This window comes from Solenopsis invicta, chromosome 2 (genome assembly GCF_016802725.1).
Source record: "Solenopsis invicta isolate M01_SB chromosome 2, UNIL_Sinv_3.0, whole genome shotgun sequence".
In the NCBI taxonomy this organism is placed as follows: Eukaryota; Metazoa; Arthropoda; class Insecta; order Hymenoptera; family Formicidae; genus Solenopsis; species Solenopsis invicta.
Window position 1 is genome coordinate 7586583 of NC_052665.1, and position 23437 is coordinate 7610019.

Consider the following 23437-nt stretch of genomic DNA (forward strand, 5'->3'; position numbering starts at 1 on the left):
AAACGATGAACGATAAAATCGTTTACTATGCGTCGATAGTCATAGAGACCGTTTGTTTCAATTCACTTTACATCAATCCTTTTCACATTTCATCTATATTCCGAAAGCTCGATAGGCTTATATTATTTTTCATTCTTAGAAGATATTACAAACGCGCTATTACGTTAAATGTGGATTTAACACAGAGACGACGATCTATCACGCGAATGCGTCCTGCAGTTATGCAGTTACGAATCGGGGATTTATGACACAAATAGATATGAGCTAGGTTGATGCATTCGTTCGACTCGATACTATTATAGTTTGCACTAGTTTATACTTAGCTCAACTCCATTAGCATTTCACTCGTTTTGAAGTTCTAATTGATTATAGAAGTGCAACACTTCCTTGAAAGTTTGCTCGTTATTTTGATATAGTTCAGAGTTCTAATCTTCTTTAAATTCTTCCTCAATTCTTTTTCTTGTACCGTTGCATTTCCCTTTTTTTATTCCTGATGCAGATTATTATTCAAGTATTAATAATAATTGAGACTGGCTTCGGAATATCTATGCATTTATACAGAACGTTATAAAACTACTAAATAATATTATTCTTCATTATCCCCTCATTTCAATACTATTTTCGCGAAGGTATTCGAAATATAACTCTATTAGAGTAAATGGCCCAATTACCAACATATTAAGAAGTTTTATAACTTTGATTAATTATATTTAGCTGATAACACTTTAGTTTATTAAAGATTTTTTTACTTTCTTGAAGTGTCAATTTAACAAAAAGTAATTATTTAATAAATACATAATGTGCCTTACAGTCACCGTACAATATTTTAATAGCGTATTCTAGAAATAAAATGAAATAAAAAATTTCAACACAAAATTGTCAAAGCTACAATAGTTTTTTAATTATAACCGGCTAAAGGTAACAAAGTAATGTTGTGTAAATACTTTTTAATTTTTGCAATCTCCAGCTTATTATTCAAATTACGCGCCGCATATTCGTCGGACTTGAAACAGAGTCATGACGCTGGAATACGTAATATTAATGCTTCAGAAACATTTATAAAATCCTTTTTTCTTCCGGAAAAAGTGTAAAAAATTTTCTTGCAAAAAAGTAATACCAGAATAGCCAGAATTCGAACCTGGATCTCCTTACATCGCGGGCGTTCTCTACATAGTTTTACTTCTCTCAAGACTTGAAAATTTGGACAAAATGTACTTACACAACAACATTTTTAAAAACATATACACGTATGGATATGTTGTGCCTACATATAATTTATTTAATATTTTGTTTCTTTGTTTACTTATTTTTAAGTTTGTATCATCAAGTAACACATTTTTAATGACACTTTCTGTTAATTTTAGCTGAAAGTTACTTCTTTCCGTAAGTGCCTTTGTTTGCTTTTTTTTTTTTTTTTTTTTTTTTAGTAAAAATAAACATGACTCGGACGACAATTGAGACTTTTATAATTTAAGTATTTCTTTAATTAGAAAATTAAAGTTGTACTTTTAATAAAATCTTATAAGAATAAGTATACACTTTCAAAGAATTCAAGTAAAATTAAATATAATTCTGTGCAATAAAAATATATTTTAAAAGCTTTAAGATGGGATTGTCAATATTTGGAACATTATTAGTAATTGAGTCATTTACCTTAATTATTAAATTCCATATTTTGCTGACAAGTGCTTTGTAATACAATATTCTGAGTATTACTGTTGCTTTTGCACTCCACTTTTGTTTAACGAATTGAACACGTCTATGCTCGGGTAATACTAATATTCCCACAATTAATTAATATCATCATTCAACGCGGTAAACCGCAGGCAACGTGGCAAGGGGAGAGAAAAGTAGTGATGTGTATCAACGATGACGCCGTACAACTCGCGTCAAATTTCCAGTAGCGCACGCGTTTCCCGCGTGGGTTAACGTCACAATCAATTGCACATTAACGAAAGATTATTCTGTGATAGAGCGCGTAATGAGTATGACTGTTTTAATTAGCTGATTCGCGAATGTACCGTGAATATACAAGTGAAACAAGCAAGTAAATCAAACCATTATTTTAATATCACATCCCATTGTTCCGTACGATTCAGTTCAGTAACTCCCGTTCGTACATGCTACACAACACTCATTAAATTACTCGCAACTGCATTTGGCGAACGCGGAGATGAAGATGTATGTAGTAATGTCTCTCCGCTGTCGACATTAATATTTCCTACCTTGCGGTATATATTCATTCTGGTTGTGATATAAAATTAAGCGTTCAGATACCGCACAACTGTACGACGCATGCTCGACTCGATTCGCGATCCGCTGGATCTGCCGGTACACAGGAAATGCTCCACGCGGACCGGAACGATCGCGCAGCTTCATGTTTAATTTGACCTGAAACCGAGCTCTGCGGGTAAACCCATCCTCCCCGAATGTCCCCCTTGCCGCGCCGCTTGCCGCGCTCGCAAAATTCATCCCTTCTGCGAAACCGACGGGGACCGAGGGTTCGGGTCTCTTTCGCTGGCAATATACGCCGATACGGCAACGACGTCGTAACCACGAAACGACAGCTCGGTCACTCGGCTCTCATGCTGTAACTGAAGCGCGGACGAGAAGCGCTTCTCGCGAAAGGTAACATTGCCGTGAAGTATAACGACGTCCGAGAGGGAACATCCCGTTTAAAACGTACACAGTAGCGTGATTACCTTACGCCGTAACAACGAGTCAACTGCAGTAAACATCCTTGCAAAATAGATAACGTAGATAACAGCGCCGGAGCTGAATGAAAATGCTTTCCGTTTACGGTCATCTGTCTATAGACTCAAGTTGATAATCCAGGAAATACGGTGCAAGAAGCCGCAAGATATTACGTAGGGAACAAAGAAGAGAAATTGAATTCAAAAGAGAAATTGAATCGTATAATTTCACACGTGAATTAATATTTCTTGCGAAATATGGCTACGGTTAAGATACGTCATACACGATATTACACTTTGATATTTTATCCACGTTGTGTTTATAATGAACACATGAACATTTTTTTGTATGCTGAAAGAGAATAATTTTTCTCTGTGAATTTATATGTCTGTATAACAGTGAAATATATACGGCCGTATAATAATGCAGTCATATTTTTATATAATCTCATAGTATAACAAGAACGTACAGTTTCGGTATATTCTAAATGCGTTCTGGAGACCGCGGTTATATTCGCGTAGTATAAGCACGTACGAGACACACTGGCAGTCTCTTGGCCTCTTTAATATTATAGGAGGCTTTAATAAAGCCCCCAGCTTCTTACAGACTGCCAGTTCCATTCTCTCCTCCGTCACGACGGCGACATTAAACCCCCTCCGAATTTGCCCTACAAAAGGCTAACGAAGTGATCGAATGCTGAAACGATAATGAGGGAACCAGCAATAGTAATTGCTCCGATATAATTCCTAATATAATTACAACTTTTAATATTGACGCATCAATTCGTTTGTTACATTCCATTTCGATACATGACGATGCTCCGTATATATATTTTTACTTCCATTTGCAACGCTCCGAACGATATTCTGACAACCTTGTTAACTTCGTCTGTATTCCATGTCAGCTGTTGGCAACACGAATGGGTAACGGAGTGGAAACAGCGGAAGAGAAGCAGCAGACATTCGACTTCTTCTAGCTTTCCTTTTTTTTTATTTATTTGCGAGTAAATATTCTTTTTAAAGCAGTGATGTAATTAGAAATCTTTTTGCCTAAAATTTAAAGCAAATGTCACAAATGTGACTCATGTTGATTTTTATTAGAAGTCAATTCATCATTAGAAATTACTCGTGTTGATTTCTAATAAAAATCAACATGAGTAAAAAAAAATACAAGTTATAAATTATTGTCATTAGGTACTATTATTATAAATTATTCATGACAATTTTTTTTTTATCGCGAATGTGGAACGCATAATGATTTGGATACACGCAATGATCTGGATATCCATGCTAATACAAAAGAAAATTAAAAAGACATTTCATATGAAGATTGGATAACGCTTGACGCAATCATCTCGCGAAATCTTCAATTTCAATTAATCTTTGATCTGATTCGACATTTCCGCTCGTAGTACTATCCTCGCATCGAGGATCTAATAATCGTTTATGTCGCGCCGGAGATTTCTCCGAGCAACGACTGTCGAGGGAGGGTTACTTTCTCGCTCGTTCACTAACCCACCGCCGTCAAACGGCAAGCTGCAACCGGTTCACCCTTAAGAAGTTCGTCCCCCCCACCCCTTTCCTTCTGAGCAACGGCAATATCCTTTAATGAAACGTCTAACCGCTCGTACGGAACACTGGGATGATCGTCGTTGCGGCCACTATCAAAAGTATTTTCTCTATTTGTCCTCAATTACCGTCAGCCTGTGGTTCTCCTTGAGTTGAGTCCGAGAGCGGAGGTCGCTAGGAAGTTACCGGAACAACTTTTGTGGAATGGAACTTCAATTGGCCGCACGTGTCTCCATCCACGCTCTAAAGCCAAATAAGGGACACGTTCGCCTTGTTTTACGGTCTATTCAGGCAAAATGACAGTTTGTGTGTCTACGTTACATTCATGACGTATTCATATCGTATCGTACGTCGCAAAGACATTTCGCTGCGTTTAAACAATAATTTTATAATATTTTCTTCGGAAATGAATTTTAAACAATTCCCACGTGAATACTAGATAAGGTGGACACGAAATATGCGTCGTGATAAGTTAAAACATTTACAAAAAAAAAAAAAAAAAAAAAAACGGCTTAGAAAGTAGTCCAGAAAATGTCTGTGTGAGAAGGATTCCTATGATCTTGTTTGCAGAACGCTTGTGAAAGTTCAGCATCGCTCTCAAAGGACGTATATCTATAGGGGGATGCATATGTAGATAGCGTGTACATCGGATATACGTTCAGCGGAGAGTTTTCTCTGCGTGAAAAGGAAACTGACAGCGCGGAACAAAGACATGAAAATGTAGGCAGGTAACATAAAAGTGAAGAGAGGGAAGAAAATTAAGCTGCAGTACATTACTCTATTTTAATATACCTATTTTAACGGATTATGAAACATTGCGCACTGAAATAAGGACCGGTTCAATTTTTCCCTCAATTTACCCCGTTATATCCGAGCAAGCTGCTCGAGAAGACACGCTTCTTACATGGTCACCGCTTCCGCGTCAGCTTGCGCGAAATTTTTTAAATCGTTACTCTTGCGACTTTTCATTCAACCAGCTTACGACTCTTTAAAAAAACAAAAGGGTACATTGCCGAGATTGCGAATGAAAGAGGCCGGTACCTCGCTAATGCGGAAATGCTGGAAACTCTTGTCCCGTTGAAATATTTCTGCGGAATAAACGATTCCGTCCTGAAAGTGATAAATTACAATGTTGAGACTCTGGTATTCGCTGTTCGCACGCCTAGAAGCATTTGTTTCTACACCACGCCCGTTTGATCCGACGTAATCCTCGCTCGTGACCGTTCCCCGTAGTATAGAGGCGCAAATTCGAGTTTCTGCGACCTCTACCTCGTCCAGAAGTAAAGATCCGTCGTATCACGTGGTAGCCGAGAACAAGGCCGGCGTGGAGAGAATTAAGGGACGAGGGTAGGGCAAATACGCCCGGATTCTGAGCGTTATGAATCGTGCAATCAAGACTTGGAGCTCTCGACTCTAGACTTGAACCAGCTGATACCTTCCTACTTTCAGCTGCTTCTGAAAGGAAGAGCGTGATGTGAGACGCCAGCGATATCCTTTTGTATCTAGTGTAGAACCAAGGAGATGAGAAGAATGAAAAGACACACACACACACACACACAAAAGTGAGTACGTGAGTAACGAAGTCGTTTCAAGCGCGTTCGCGTCGCGAGCGCAGGCAACCAAATGCGAGTCGCTTTGTTGCTTAATAAACTATTCTGCCTCATTTTATTGTTCACATCGACGAATGTATGTTGTACGAAACTGCACTTTTGCATGCGTCCCTCGAATCACCCGATCGTAGACAAATGTTTCTGCTCGCGTCACCAACTTACGGATATTTTCTGAACATCGACTACTCGGCGAAACTCCTTTGGGAACGGAGCGACACGTTTCCTGTAACGTTTCGACGTCAGCTCAAAGAGGGAGGAACACCGCTGGAAATGGGGAGAGAAAAGTTTCGTCCGCGCGAAACGAGGTTACCTCTTCTACTTTGAATCGACGTCCCACGAATCGTGCGCGGAATTACGCTGCTGGTAGTCGCGAATACCATCGCCATGAATATTTCACTGCGGGATTTCGCAAACGCACGCGCGGCCAAGAGGAAACTAGCGAGGCGGAATCTTGCCAATAATGTGTAAGTGCTTTTAGATAAATTGCGTTTATACCGCACGTTAAAGTAACAAGAATGTAGGATTTACATTGACGTCGATACATTTACATCAAGTTCCTTCATTAAGCCCCCGGAATACAAAGTACACACGAACTATATTTGCAAACGGACCGGGGTCTGAGGCGCGCGAGAAGAACGTCTTGAAACGAGGGAAATATCAAAGGCTGGCAGAGAACGAACAGCGACATTGCAGAGAGAGAGCAGTAAAACGCTTGCCGTAGCGAAAATATTCTGTTGAGAATAACTCTCGTTTCCTCAGCGAATTAAATTTTTCATTACAAACTTCTACCGCCGTGAAAATTCAACTGCTCTCCGTCTCGGCGGGCGGGTGCTTCCGTTTCTAGCGCGGCTCCGCACTGAAAATCCGCCGAGCACGCAGGAGCCGCGATATTTTTTCCTCGCCCAAAGGCGAGGAAGGCGGCCGACATCCTTTTTGTCTTTCTTCGCGCAGAACGGACGGCCGTGGGATTCGACGTGTAAACGATATCACCGCCTGTCCATTGTACCCGGCCGATAATTCTTTCCGCCTCGTCGCCGAGAAGCCGAGAAACTTTCGGCTTCCGTGCCGTGCTCTTTCCTCCATAAATCAGAGATAAATCACTTTTAAACTCGCGCTGTTAACTCCAGGTCGTCGCCGACTTGGCCGACCGGCGGCGGCGCCCGCGGATTCCCTCGGGTGAGAACGTCGAAATCGATGGTCCACGAGATAATGAATATGTCTCCTGGAACCTTTTTGATTTCCGCCAAAGGATGAAGGCGAACGTACTTAATTAACAGACTCGAACGTGTAATTATTCGGCTCTTGAAATTTTAATATTATGATATTCTTGTCAGGACTCTTATCGGATACATTCGCGATAATAATGTATGTACGTAATACATGCGATAATATGCTTTGTATCGATATAACAGCTCACATCACTTTCTTCATAATATTACTATTTATTGCATATTTAATCTTGTCTAAATTATTTAAACGTTTCATTTTTAGGTATTTATAAACTAAATTAATACGATGTTACAAATAATTGTAGCATCAAGGAGAATAAATTTCGGATTGGTTGCTAATAATTGGATAAATTTTATTTTTCAATGCATATCACTTATTGGTAAAAAATGATATGAACAATATTTAAATACGAAAAGATCTTTGAAAGAAGTTTATCGACAAGAATCAGCAATATAATTTTAGAGCCTGTTAGTTCATAATATAGCTTTTAAAGTCATGTCTGAAAATCATCAAATCTCATACATTTTGCCGTTGATGATATGTATACTTCCGATAAATTTCTTCCGACGTGGCGAATGGCTTCGCATTAAACGACGGAAAGATAAAATTGTACTTTCATAAAGACATTCTGTTACTTTTTTCCAATTTCCTTTTGCATTGATGCTGCATATCCCGGAAATGATATTGTCATTATTCTCTTTTCTATTTCTAACAATATTTTATACACCATTCACTGATATATTAGTGAGTATATTGCGATGTCTATCGTAGATCGCGATAATAAATTAAAGTGGAATTTACGGCAAGGTAACAATATATATATAATATGCAATAAAATCTCGAATGAAATATAAAGTGCAATATATTTAGTTATAAGATATTGTACTTTATATATATATATATATATATATATATATATATAATGGATGTATACTATACATATATATTAATCAATTTCGACGATCAATTGTCGAAGAGATGTATAATCTATAGGAGCTTTGCTAATTCCAAGGTACTGGTCATTGGTAATCCATAGGGATTCGCGAATTACTTTGTTAATCTAGATCAACCGGTTGAGCTTCCCTTAATTTAGTAACCAAGCTATTATATGTATTAAGTACAATTATCCCAGAATATATATACCAACACGAGTTTGCCATACTGCATAATACATATTCATTGTGCAATGAATGACGGGTACAATTTCCGCGATTCATATAATTTTCAGTGGTTATGCTAAGTGATTCATCAAGAAGATGAAGAGGTCATTTACAAATTTACAATGGGAACTGTTCAGCAATAACGCGTATATTAAATTTACCTCTCATTCGTTTTTAACTTTATAATCAATTTTAAATTTAAAAATCGTAAAATTTTCAGTAGCACATTCTCAATGTAAGATGAAAAATTTTGTGTGATTTTTGCTACATACAGAAGGAAGGAGATGGGTTTTAAAAGGCATCTCTACTCGGTATCGATCTCTCGGAAGCAGTAGAAAATTCTAAAAATACGGTGCTAACTTCACAACGTCTACGATATTACGAATAGTTTAACCGCGGCGCAATACTTAGATAATGCTGCACCAATCCTCCCTATGCTATCTACGTAAAGAGGAAACAAAGGATATAAGGCTGTCATTTATCACGCGTCTCGTGCGCACCTCGCGATGTCAACACTTTTCTTTTTTTAATTTTTTCGCAGGTTAGTGGTGTCTTTGCGGACAATCTTGTTGAATTTTTGGAATACAAGGACTGTTGCACACGGAGAAATGTTTCCGTTTTCGCGTCGGGAAAATCGCACCGTGCTGTAGAGGCATCTACGATTTTACGAATGATTTAACGGGAATGTATCCCCCCCCCTCCCCTTTACCTTTCCGCGCTTTCCAACAATACCTAGAAAACATTCCGGTATGCACGTTGATGCTCTTTAGTTCTTTTGGATGAAAAGAGGAGGCATTCGGGACGCATCTCGCTCGATCTGTCTTCCCTCTTTATTCCGGCCTTCTCTGCTCCCTTCCGCGAATGTTTCGAAGTAGCGGCTTCTCTTCCGTGCATCGTGAAACGGAACACGTATTTTGTTTTAGCCCACCCGTTTGCTTTCGACGATACATGCGCACAGCGGAAGAACCGCGTTCTTCTTTTTCAATTCGTGGGACGCTTTGAGTAAAGACAATAGTACTAAACAGTTTTCAAAGGTTCCTACTCCGAGCAAAAACCCAGTCTGAAACAAGCTGTTTACAAACATACGCTTTTCTGAAAAAGTATTAGCCCGTCTCTCACGGTGAGATCTATATATATATTTTATACTATTTATTTATAAAACATTGAAAACTAACCGTCTGAACTGTAAAACTATTTTAAGCATTCTTCGGAAAACAAATGTTGCAATATAAATGGCTGAGTTTTGTTATTGCTGTAAATCGCCTCTAGTCACGTCTCTATTTCTCCACGTATGCAATAAACGAAATAAATACTCGAAGCGATAAACATTTATACTGACCAATTAATCGTATTATCATGGTGCGCAAAGAGTTAGCGAATTAATATTCCCCTTTGAGTTATTATTACGCGCGTTTAAGTTGGGTGATAAAATTAAATTTGTGATAAAGTGGAAAGCAATATACTATTACGATTGCATTTTGCTTGTTGCTTGTAATATTAAACGCGATATATGCGCACGAAAGTGCTATACAAAAAAAAGAGAATAAAAAAAGAGAAAAATGAGATGAATGGAGAGATTATTACAAACTCTTCAAACAGCGGTATATAAAACGAGTATTTGTAATGGCAAAATCTTAGTCTTAGTGATTTCTTTCGAACACAGTTTTTCTAAATGTTCACTTTCCCTTATGGAAATCGTTTCGTTATGCTCACTTAATGGCGAGATGGAATTGAGCGACTTTCATGTTCCATTGTACGAGAGCGAGCGCGTTTTAATCCGATAAGATAGCTGTAATTTCGAAGAATTGTTCTTCTTCTTCGCAGGCTTTCTACGTACGCGAAGAACAAAGGATGTGTGAGTAAGATAATAAAGTAATATTCAACCGAATCACTTAGCGAACTGAATACATTTTCCGACCCGAATAGATGGGCGGCGATTTTACAAAATGGCCGGTATACCTTCGCCAGGCACTTCCGAGCGATATCGCGCGATCTAAATGTTCCAATTCTAATCTAGACTACTTTTTGTCGTTCGCCCACGGCACTCGTCCCATCGGATAACGCGAGTACTGCCGATACCGATGGATGTATCGCGAAAAATCGATGCATCCAATTTCGTGTGCAAATCCTAATATCGAGCGCGACTTATAGCCAGAAGCGATGCGAGACGCTCGTGAGCATGAAGAGATTGCATGATCGTAAGGTCTTATCGAATAACCTGAGCGTTTTCTACGCAATATTGAGACAAATGAATGAAGATGAGATAAAGAGATTTTAAAGCGTTCATAATCTCTTGAAGAAAGGATGATTGTTTTATCCCAACATTATATCCTACTAATTATTTTTTATAGGAACGCTGGTAAAAGAAAAAAAATAGAAAAAACGAATTATATTATTTCATTCGTAAAACACAGAAAAATCTTTTATCGAAATAAGATCTTTAACAGCGCCTTTCACTGCCTTTAAGATTTGTATGGAAGTAAAATGAGATTTTTTAAACATTTTTATAAAAAAATCGTGTTCATTTTACGAAATATCATCATCACTTCTCGTACAATTTTTTCTCTACAATCTCGTACGTTTCGCCCGCCAATCAAAGGCAGACAGGACTCGAATGTTTTATACAGATTTGAACAAAACAGAAGATTGTAACGAGCAGTTGTCTTTGATTCAAACGTGCAACGGTTGCAGCTCGAATAAAACTGTGATTACCTTTGATGTGTTATTCAAACGGCTGCGTGTAAACGTTCTTTGGATTTCTGAAAGTCAGTTCAATCAATATCTAACACACGCCCTTGTTACACACATCGAATAGCCATTAACGATGTGTCATCTGTAGTAAATCTAATTTATATACATATATAAAATCGCAGAGAATATTTTTAATCAGCCTGTATTTCTATACATTTTTAATAGATGGAAACGTCAATATTTTTTCCTAGTTTACAAATCGATCTCTTCAAGCTTTTTTTATACGCGAAACAAATTATTGTTTTTCTAGATAGCATGCGCACGTAGAAAGACCAACTCGTTATTCGATCGATGTAAATATCCGGTGGACTTCTGCCAATTAATTAGTCGTACGAACACGAGTAGAATGCGGCCTATGTAACGAATGGCGGCATGGTAATTGATCGATCGTAGAGATTTCCGCGTTCGGCGACCAAAGTCCAGGATGACGGTCGACGATCTCACTTCATCCGATAACCCTTCTTCTTCCGGCCTTGTAAACGCGTCCTTTGTTCCAGGCCAGGTTTACATCGGACCAAAAGCCAAACGCTCCAATGGCCTTGTACTTAATTAATGAGAGATTCCTTTCAGCGGTGTAACGAAGAACTTAATTTAGAAACTAGCGCTGCTTTCACCAGCCGATCATTTCAGTAAATAGAATCAAACCGCACTAACTGATTTGACTGACGGAGAATCAGCGATTGCCGCCAGAGCAACGCTTGTGATAACGGATTGTACACTGTGACAGGCGAAACAGGAGTTGCGGATAAACTGAACGTTAATACTACGGAGAATCATTTGATATCGCGCTTCCCGATTGAGGTGAAAGATTTCCGATACTTATGCATATTTGATACTACACACGACATGGTAGTATAATTTATTAATATCGAGCTAATGAACGTTTCGTGACAGAAGAATATAAATTCAAAAAGCATGAGAATTTTTAACGACATCGTGTAAGAAGCTTTGTTCCGATTCTGTGTCACGATAGAGGCTAAATGATGGCTGATTGATGTGAACATATTTTAATATTTAATGTGGGTAAAAATATTGTGGGTAAAACTTTTGCATGAGCGAATTGTTAACATTTCGAAATCTGCTAAATACGGGGTGTCTTGAAATTCGCGAATCAAAATACCGTGACAAGAAAGTTTTCCCGACAAATTGAAGTAGCTATTTGTAAATTTTTATTTCAAACGGCAGTTTGTGTGACAAGGTTTCAAAAATGGCCAATCACGCAAACTGTAGTCGCAAATATGTGTCGCGCGTAATATCAGTGATGTCACAGTAACATTAATGACCGTATAACAGGTGACCGTCTAAACGCAATCTCTGACTAGCTTTATTTCGATTCGCGAATTTTTCGGAACACGCTCTGAATACGCTACATCTGTTGCGTATGGTGCTTTTCCTGCTGTTTCCAAATGTGAAAATGGCACTGATTATTTTCGGTCGGCATTAGATATTGATGAAATCAGGTCGATACGGTCTATCTTGCGCGGCAACTAAAAACGACAAAAATTTTACATGCAACAGCAAGGCAGGAAAAATTGATTCCGTCGTGTACCGCAGCATTCACGAGATGACTGCGGGATATTTTTCACTCTGCGCAAAAATAATCACGGTCGGTAGAATATTTGATCTCCGAGTACACGTTATTATCTGACTTGGCCGTCCGCGTACATGAACATGATATCACAATAGTGACACTGGCAACGAGGGTTGGCCGGTGCACGCAACGAGTAATACATGCAATACCACACGCACGTGATGTAACAGGATGCAGTGCGTGACCGGCAAGCAGGTCGAGCTTGTAATGGGCAGACCGGACTTGCGAACCAGTGTCGTGTGCCGCTAGTAATTCCACTCAAAAGGCACGATCCCGTGCTAATGACGCGGAATTCGCCTTTATCTGCGTATCTATACAATCTGATTCCCATACATTCTTCTCGTGATTGCTTATTCATAATTATAAAAAATTATGACGTATTGATCACGATGTAGCGCTTCATGTTTCGTCGAGCCGCGAACAAACGTGAGTTCCGTTGAGCAGCGCAATAATATTAATTAAAAGAAATAAAATTCCGTCGTGCACTGAAACTTTCCGTAAATGATTTTGAGCCAATATAAAATTATCGATAGCTACACCATCTTTCAGCGATTGTCTATAGGATGTAGAGAGAACGGGGGGCTCCAATCGATTTACGTAAACTTCGACGTTCGACGAACGTATTATAATTACCGATGCATTGTTCTATGCCGTTTCTCAACTTCCTAATCTAACGCTCTATAAACTTCTATTTCCATACATAATAACATAATTTGTGCAATAACGACGGACAAAGCTTTATAGTTACATGCTTAAGTAAAGCGGGTTAAGTAGGGTAATATTATTAACGACGAAGTTTATCATTCTCGCTGATGCCGTGTAGAAATACTTGATGGAAACTCTCCCAGCTCTAATACTATTCCTCCAGTTTATATAGTTCAAAAGAAAACTTACGATTCAGCTAAAGTAACGCGCGTACATCCCAACTAATTGTTTCTCTTATGGCCGATAAGCGCCAACGTTGATTACAGCAAAAACAAGTCTATCTCGAAGCAGCAGTCGTTCTCTCTCTCTTCCTCTGCCTACCACCCCCCCCCTCCCCTCCTCTCTTTGGTGACATGGGCGAACACTTCAAATTCTGTCCGTCACGATCATAGCCATAATAAGATTAGGCTAATTACGTTTATGCACTTAGGAAAAGCGGATCAGCCAGACTCTATTCGCGCACGCAGAGCGGTTACGTGGCGAGTGGACTCTACTAATCTTGTTGTTTTGTTTGGTTTAGGATGAATTTGTGCTGCGAACCGTGCAACGCGTAAGTGCATGTTCGCGAATATGCTATAGAATATTAGCTGAACGACAAACAAACGAAACGAAAACGTTTTATATAGGTTGTAAGAACCAGTCTCTTTCGCTTCATCAGATCAGATTTTAAAATTCGAGTTACATTCGACGAAATAGTCTCATTTCTTCCCGGAATATCTCGTAATTTATCACTTACCGCTTCCGTGTGCACGGGATGTGTGGCGAACAGCAGCCCGGCGAGTGCTGCGAATCCCGGCCGTAGTGCAGCTACCACGAGGCTCACTCTGGTGACTAAGATGCACGCAGCGGCGTGTAAGGCGACGTTCGTGGCGTGATACCACATGGGACTCAAGCCCGCCATTAAGTAGTTCAACCTAAAATTAATCAAAACGAAACCGGTATTAGATATTGAAAAGCGACTGTGGTGCTGGATGTATTTAAACGTAGGATCAATATAAATTACGTGGCATTTTGGTTAAACTTGGATTACAAATGAATGACGGATTACAGATAGCAGATTCTATTAGTTCAATTAAAGGGCTAAGGAAAGACGTAACACTAATTTATTCCATAAATAACTGACATATCTTTATGACACTTATTAGATGACAAACATGAGATACGGTAATTGGCATTTTCATTGAAAATGTGCTTCTCTACAAAAATAATTCACGTGATACGTTTTCTGCAGAATTAAATAGACAAAGACTGATTGTCATTGTACTGTTACGTTATCAATTTGTATCGTACAGGACAATGTTATTCATTAACAAAGCAAAAATTAAAGCGCCTGTGTCTTACAAAGCGCAGTTTCTGCATCAAAGGACCACTCTGCGACACCTACACAGAATCATCTTTACTTGTGAGAAAGAGAACAAATTTCATTGTTACCGGATACAAAGAAACGTCGGAAGATAAATCCTGTCATCTTTTTGTTTATAAGCACAATGGATTTCAAACGCGGACGTGACGTAGTTTCCACGAAAATCCGCTTAAGTCGGCCGAAATAATCGGATTTTAGAAAACCATTCCGACCGTTTCCTTTTCGCCGCAACTAACCGAAGGACGCTGTTTTCTTTGAGCAGATTAAAGTAACTGATGTTATATATTCGTTCATTAGCGAAAATAATATCGAGCTTGATACACGTGCGCGCGAGTGTCGAGTATCAATTCAAGACATCCTTCGTAGTTATTCCATCGAGTAGTTAATTGTTGAGAAAGTATTTGAGACAACAGGCGAGACAGAAGAAGTAGGAGATGAAAAATGTCGGAAAGTATATGTAGGGATCGTCGTGCCGACATCGAGATGAAAACAAACACCGTAGTTGCTGACGCAGTCGAGCTATAATTTTGGAAGCCTGCCGGCGGCATAAGTTCGACGCCCTCGGAGGACCTGCGCTTGGCTCGTTTCCAGGTGTCAAGGATCATAGGTAGTCGGAGGCGTATCCTGTCTCTTCCTTGGCTCTAGATCAAGCAAAAAGCGCGCATACGTCGATCGCAGAATAGAAATCGCAGATGTCACCGCGAAGCTAGTGCGTTTTATTCTTTGTTATACAGCGAATTAAAACGATGCGAATTTATTTCGCGAAGCGATCGACTGGATAAGAATTTTATTAGCGGCGCGCTCGAGTTCCGTTTAAAAATCAACATAGAGAACCGTACTTTCGCATTTATATATATATATTACTAACAAAGTTTATTGTTTCTCTGCCGTATCCACGGTTTGCAAGTTTCTGATATACGCAACGGCTCGAAGTACAGAGTATGAGGGCTGTATACTTAGGAGCTTCTTGTTTGTTCTAACTGGTTTCTCCAAGCAGAGCGGCGTGCGCCTGCATTCCTGCTACGGAATGAAGTACATCGTATTGCAGCGTCGATATTACGTTATCACACTTGGATATTAAACAGATATTGATACAGTTTCTCGCTCACGGTTATGCGATTAAATAAATAAAGACAATTGTATAATATATTTCTTAGCACTAAATATGTAAGCCGACGCATTATTCGATAAACAACAGGTAAATGTATTTTAACACAGCTGGTACCTGTCTTCGATTTGAAAAACACGGAGATTAATCGCTGTACATTACAAACGTCTCTATTTCCAGCCTCATTCTTCTTCGCTCTTTGCGTATAATCATTTATATTTTTCCCCTGAAGAATTCTGTAACGCAATTTGTCTTCGTCGGCGCAACTTTCTACTCTACGCGAATTTCTCCTCTCATATCTTTTATTCATGTCATCATTGAAGCTCGCTCAGACGCACAGAAGAAAGGTCTGAAAATAATTACAGACTCTCTTTGTCTATGTACAAACAATGAAAATTATTAACTTCGATGTCTGCTTTTAGAATACATTGTTTTATGCGAGGAGATATGTATTATATTTATCTGTAGTTGTGTAGCAACAAATAATTGTGCACTCCATTAATAATAAAATAACAATAATACTCTGTTTTAGTATTAAACTGACAATATATATATATATATATATATATATATGAAACTTTTATCATACTTTTTTTATTAATTTGTTTGAAAATAATGAAATTTTGAAATTTTTTTAACACAATTAAAAAAAACAAAAATTAAAAAAATTAATTTAATTTATTTAAAGATAACAGTTTTCCTTCCAAATTATAAATTTACTTACATGATTTTCAGATCGTAATTATGCATTTAATGAATTCGGCCTAACGCATTTAAACGGCTCTATTCATTCTCCTGAGAAGGTACGACAAGCTAACAAGGTACGACATTGACTTTTGTAGTTTGTGTTATATTTTTAATAATCCCAGATTAATTCTATTTCTATCATATTATCATTACGGATATCGTATTGCGTTTTAATAATAATAATAATTAGTACGTAATTCGATATTCTAGTGTTACATTAGATTATATTGTACAATGTGCTGATTATGAATTTATAACATTTTAACAAGCGCGTGAATTCTAGGCCTTACGATTGAATAACTTTAATAATTTATAATTAAAAAAGTATTAGGATGGCCTCGATATTTTCGTATTAGAATTTTCGACTTAGAATATTTCGAAGAATTTGCTCATAAAAAGAACCTCTGCTAATTCTAGGACACTCTCTGTGTGTGTGTGTGTGTGTATATAAAATATTTGCATTTTCGAGTTGAGATAACATTGGCGATACAACCATCAAAAGTTTCAAAACAGAAGCATAGTATGACGAAGTAGAACAGTTGCTCGTATCAGACCGCAGCGGGACCTGATACTAACTGTCTGACCGCAGGTACGCTCTTACTACTGGCTAACCACGACCGGTTCTATTACGACTGTTTGACCACACCGGCCCGTAACTACTGGCCAGCCGCAGAGCGCGATCAATACTTATCCCCGCCGTTCCGTCATTATCACTTTTGCGTTTGTGTTTCGGGACGAAACGAACGGCTCTCGCGCCAACTAAATGAAGGGCTTTAATCACGGAAAGACCTCTGAAATCGGACACTCGTTTCCCTAGAATAACGCGATTTGCACGTTCCTGAAAACGTCATCTAGCATAGGGTTGCACGAGTCGCTCAGCGAAAATCAGCATCCTGAAAAGAAAATCTTGGCGAAGTTCCGGCACGTAATTAACTAATGAAGTTTAGTTCATCGCTGTAAAGATGAATCGCCCGGCGAGCTTTTCGAGGAAACATTGGGCCTCAAAGGACTACCCCTAAAGATGTCGCGTCGCAAAAAGTCGAAAGATCGGACTCTTCGTAATGAGGTATTAAAATTTTGAACGATGTCGTTAAATCACGTTGGCTTAGTTTACTTTCCCACTACGTCGCTGTAGAGACCCTACCGTTTCATCTTTTCGTCTCGTTAATATCCTTTTCCGCTTTCACGCAAGGGAAGTAGATGGAAACCGCCCGTAGATCACGAAAAGTTGTATCGTTATTAAATCTACATAGAAATAAGTCAGGCGCGTAAAAAAAAATAAGAGATTGAAAGAGGATGTTCTTCAATTAGTAATTATCATTATTTTTATGCAGCACGAAATATGTTTGAATACTCCTCTTTCGTGCTTCATAGAACAAGAAAACTTCCTTTAACCTTTTATGGAATGCCGAGGTAATGCACGAGGAAACATTTTCGCACGATTTTCTCTGACAGTCACGCACGTATTTCGAGTCTCGTTTCCTTTTCGATAGCGATATTGGGTTCCAACTTTGTGAGGACTATCGTTCGCAGCCGCAAGACAAAGGCACGATGATAGAGCATCGTAGGAACGCCATTCGGGCTCAATCGTGCGCGGAATATAACAGCCAAGATACCGATTTCGAGTCTCCAGTGCTGCTTCAGTGATTTAAGAGACTGGCTAACCCGTACTTCCAGTCACGTTCTCCCCAGGAAAGTGTCCAACGAAATAAATCACGAGCACGTCGGGACTTCGATCTTTGTTGTGCGCGCGAAGAAATTTGGACACGGTTAGGCGGTGCCGATCGATATCCACGAGATACTACACATTCTAAGACGTGCTTTCATGTTCGAGGAATACGTTTGTATTCTTCTGTAATTTTTATAAGCGCGTGAATTTCTACGTTTCACGATTATTTTCTTTTTCATTTCGTTTTCCAGTCTAACGTTCGAAGTAGAATAACGATTGTCGCGCGAATTAATAACGTGGATTATGACAATCTGAAAGATCCAAGGCAAGAGATTGTCATCGACAATCAGTTATTTCGTATTGGTTCCCTTCGACCATCTGTTTCTCGACCCCTGCACGAGCTTTTTCATTCTTATACAAGCGATCCGCTTACACATAGTCACGCAGTCAGATCTGATAATAGTATGAATTACGACCGCTTATATACGAGTACGCCTTGAGTGGCGCCATATATCAGCGGACAGGCCTCATTCCTTTTCCAGATTGTATATTGGAAAATATGGTGTGTACACGTCGAACATGATGAAGGACTTTCTGAGAAAGGCCATGCAGCAGGTACCTAGCTAATATCTTGTAATCATTAAGCCGCATATTCCTCCTTTCCCCATCCAGATTGCGTCTCAAAATTACACTATCGATCGTGACTCTATAAGTGACAGCTACTATTCCTTGTATACAATGTACATATTCGTATATAGCTAAATTATTAATTTTATATACGTATAAAATTTAATCAATTTTACCCACTACAATATTATAAGAAATCGCGCAGATATTATATTAAGCTTATGAGAGAGTAAAAAACAATATATACGCTATGATTTTCATATGTTGTCGAAAAAAAATTTGATTAAAAGAATCCTTTGCGGGTTCCCTAAAAAAACGTGTGTCTACAAAAAAAAACAAAGAGTAATAAAAAATAGCGTTGAATGACTGTATGGGTTATTCTAGGCAGCAATAGAACAGTTTTAAAGGGCACTTTGAAATTGTGCCCTCAATCAATGGTATACGACGTAGCTGATATCGCTAAGCGAAAATCCGACTTACGGCTCGTTCCAAATCCCTTGTATTGGGATCCGTTGGGAAATGGCCGGGGTTGGTTTCATTGCGGCCAAATTAACCTGCCGATCGAGCGTGTCCCCATAGCCGAGGTCGTTAAGGAACAGATTAAGCCGTGTTCAAGCGAAGGGAAAAAGCTCTTCTTGAGGGGAAAAGAAACAAGGCGCAAAAAAGTCTGTCGCGTTATTAGACGATTTGCTATGCTTCTATTTCATCGTAAATTTAATTTTTTAATCCCCTTTAGGAACGACGAGTTAAATTACGCTTTATACGGGTGTAATAAGGGATATAATAATAACTAGAATTCTATGACCAGCAAAATTCAAGCGCTCTTCAATTAAACTCAACATGATAATCGGCCAATGGAATAGCATGGCAATTGATGATGTTTCGGCGAAGTAAGCCCCCACTGATTTGTTGTAATCCGATTTGCTCCTAATCCGTCACGAAGGTCGTCCGCGTCATATTGCGTTCAAGGGTTTTAACAGCGCAAACCGTTCGTGTAAAACCATCGCAAGCGCAAATGGAAAACTCGATATTGTTGCAATTGCATAAAACAAGTGGCGCCACGCCGGTCGATTGATAGAAAATCAACGATCATCAGTGATTGATCGTTTTGCATGTATGTACGTGCAAGTTCGCAATGAGATAATAAAAGCGGGTCAGCTGCAGTCTTCTAATGAAGAATTGGAGCATAAACTACGAGTGCATTCAAAGCTGCATTGACGTATCCATGACGACGCGCAAATATCGTAACGTATGTATATAAAATTTTCATTTCTACGGTCTTTTTATATATATATGGACAAGCCCGCGCGCTCTGTAACATGAAAATGGCAAAGCTGTGTCGCGTTGCTACGTAATCTTCACGCGCTAATCATTTTTTATCGCACCCGATAACCAGATCGATCGGACGTATAGCGTTATTCGCGCGTACCGGGGTGTCATCGTAATTGTCAGGCGGGCCACGAAACGCGACTATTAAATTTGTCATTGTCGCTGAATGCAAACGACGTGCATTTGTGGAATCGTCCCCCACTCTTGTAACCAACCCTCCGTCCGACCCATAAAAATTTCGCTAAAATTCATGGGCGATATCGCGTACACACCCTGATGGGCGATCATTGGATCGCAGCCGCCTTTATAGTCGCCTTTAATTGTCGCTCTTTTTATCACCGGTACACAATCAGCTTGCCGGGAGCTTTACGACCGGGCGATTCGCTTTTTCACGTACAAGTAACGCGAAGAATGGGACGGGACCACAGTATAGCGAAAGAGAGATAGATGGAGAGAGAAGAGAAAGAGAGAGAGAGAGAGAGAGAGAGAGACGTAGAGAGATGAGCTGCCACAATTTCGCGTTGCGCGAGGCGCAACATCGGATGCGTTTGCTCTGCCACGATCGTTACAACCGTACGTTGCAGTGCAAGGAACTGCACCGGGCGAGTTCTCGTGCCTTAAGATTAATCGCGTTCCAGGTTTCTCCTGCCCCGAGCATTAAACACGACGTCTGAACGATCTCGCGTTTTGTGCACTAGCGGATAGGCGGGCGGGCGGGCACGATGATAACGTACGGCGAAACTGCGAGCGGAATTAAGGTCCCCGCGCCGCCGCCGCCGCTGCCACCGCCGCCATCGTCACCGTAACGCCGTAATAGAATCTCGGCGTTTATATGTGAAGTAGTTGATGCGCGGGCTGTAAACGGGGGGAATATGGGGTTTATTATCAAATTTAGTACAGTCGGAGTCGCGCGAGTATCTGTACAATGAGGAATAATCGATATTGCGCGAGATAAGAAGAAATATTTGATGATAAAATATGTGTTTGACTTAACCGTTGCTCGGTTCGCTATTTAATCATTGGTAGCGATGTACATTTCGGTCATCGAATCCAGACTTTGTGGCAAATAATAATTTTTTATACGAATTTTACTCTTCGTATTCTTGGCTTTATATATATTGTACTTTTGACCGCCTTTTTGAATCACACTTCGATTACTATTGAATCTTTTAAAGTACTGTTTTATGCCAAAACTGAAAGTGTAATATCATATTAAATTGATTATCAAGTGAATCAATTACGAATGTTAATTATCTTATAAAACTGCAAAAAGTCGAGATCGAGACATTAAAAATTGTAATTTTTAGTTTTAATGTTTTGATTAAACAATTAAATTAAATGTGTAATTACATTATTAAAATACATCAATATCAAATTCGAATCGTCTAGTGAATATATTTCGTTGTCTTGAATATCTCATATATTTTTATTCCATGTTCTCTTTTAAGCTCTCGTCTATGTAAAAATCTCATCTGTATAAAGATTAAGTTAACGCAAATTAAATTTTAACCGCTCTTCTTAATTGCTAAAGATGCTGCGGTACATTTGATTATCCCGTTCTATCTGTGACACTTCAAACGAAACGAGAACTTTTTGATTTAAAGCCAGCTTACAATCAAGTCTCGAATCATAAACTCCAAGAATATACGATGCGATATAAGGATTTATGGATGCATGCATACAGGATGCGCATCGAATTTTTGTAAGTTTATGGTGCCAGGTTTATCGACTTCGGTTATAAAATTACAATCAGTTGTACTAACAAAATAGCTGTACACTATTGCACGGATCAACAATATACGGAACGAAGTTTGTGTTTTTTCGAAGAAGCTATGGGATTTTATTAAAATTATCTAAAATATTATTTGCAAAATTATATTTGAAAAGAGGTAAGCATGATGTTTTTGCGAACTCACTAGTGCGCTTGAGAATGTTGCGCTACAGAAAAAGTTGAGCAGTTACCATAACTTCGTCGCCCGAGATGTACCTTAGATTTCGCGGTGTGTCATTACGCTATTTCGCTTGCGTGTTCCTAAATATTACCGTACCGAGAAGGAAAGTATACATGATAAGAGCAAAAATGAGTGGGGGAAACGACGAAGATGGAGATTCAGCGAGATGTGTACTGCGAAGGAGATTTTTCAATTGCACGTTAATATGGTTTTCCTTCTTATCGAGAAAACCGATTCACGCAAATAGCGTTAATATCGTTTATAATCCACGCGATATATTGTGCATAAAATATTAAGACGATTTGACCGGCCAAAGCTGTCGCTCGAAGATTTCGCTCGGGAACATGGAGATTTATATAAACTAGTGACGAACGAGACCGATGGAGTGTTTCTCAGTTGTACCTTATGATTCTTAACTCTTGGACAATGCAACGTGTTCTTGGAAATCCGCGGCTGCGCATGCAAGAGCGGACGCGTTCGCAAAGCTCAGGGAGCTTTATCGTCGTCGAGTAATGGGTAGCTGTTTGCGAAACAGAGGCGCGTATAAATTGCTTCTCGAGCAGGAACGGAGAAAAAAAAGGCACGAGAGCAAGAAAGATAAGTTGAAAGAAGAGAGGGGGAGAGGGTGGAAAGGGGAAGAGGAGAAAGAGAGAGCGAGAGCGCGAGGAGGCAACTTCTCTATCCCCTCTCAGGATATCCAGGGCTATTCGAGCGAGTTGAGGGAAGAAAGAGACCTACAATTCCGTGGGAAGAATACCTCTGGGTATTTAAGGGATAAAGTGCCGCACCGAACTAAACGCCTCCGTGCCTCGCGTAGAACCCCCTTCTCTGTACGATTTCCTTCTCCCCTGTCCTTTATATGATCCACGCACAATCCTTCGCGGCGTTCGTCTTCTCCCAGGAGAAGACCGGAAGAAGAGAAAGAAAAGAAGAAAGAGAGGAAAGAAGGAAGGAGATTCATATGAAATAGTAGAGACAGTATCTTCGACCGAATTGAAATACATCTCCGGGCAAGATATAACTAGGCTCACAAGAAGAGCAGACTACACGGCTTCCCGTCTACAGATAACCTCGTCCCACGAGAAAATAAGCTCGCTCCTGACATTTCCCCATATTCCGTATAAGTTTAGCGTGCACTCGAACACCGCTAAAAATACGGTGGACAATGTTGAAGCTCAGTCGGAATAGTCGATCGCGCAATCTATATAAAAGGGTATAAATGCGAATTCTTCCTTCCCATAGAAAAATCCCATTGTCATTCATCATCAACAGCAGGCTGTCATAAATCCATCGAATAACACGACGGACCGCAATATATCGAACGATAAATGTT

At 39.4% G+C, this 23437-nt stretch overlaps 1 protein-coding gene across 3 annotated transcripts in view; it reads right to left on the reverse strand.

Annotated features, from left to right (window-relative positions):
- LOC105200781 (protein O-mannosyl-transferase TMTC1) overlaps nucleotides 1-23437 on the reverse strand; it is a 128121-nt gene that overhangs the window by 57497 nt on the left and 47187 nt on the right. For 2 of the 3 annotated variants that reach the window (XM_011168500.3, XM_026130058.2), the window contains exon 2: nucleotides 14046-14223. In XM_011168500.3, the coding sequence (XP_011166802.1) occupies nucleotides 14046-14223 (178 nt within the window). Of the gene's footprint in view, nucleotides 1-5174; nucleotides 6715-14045; nucleotides 14224-23437 lie in introns of those variants that run through there. The other variant, XM_039446380.1, reaches the window with a different exon arrangement.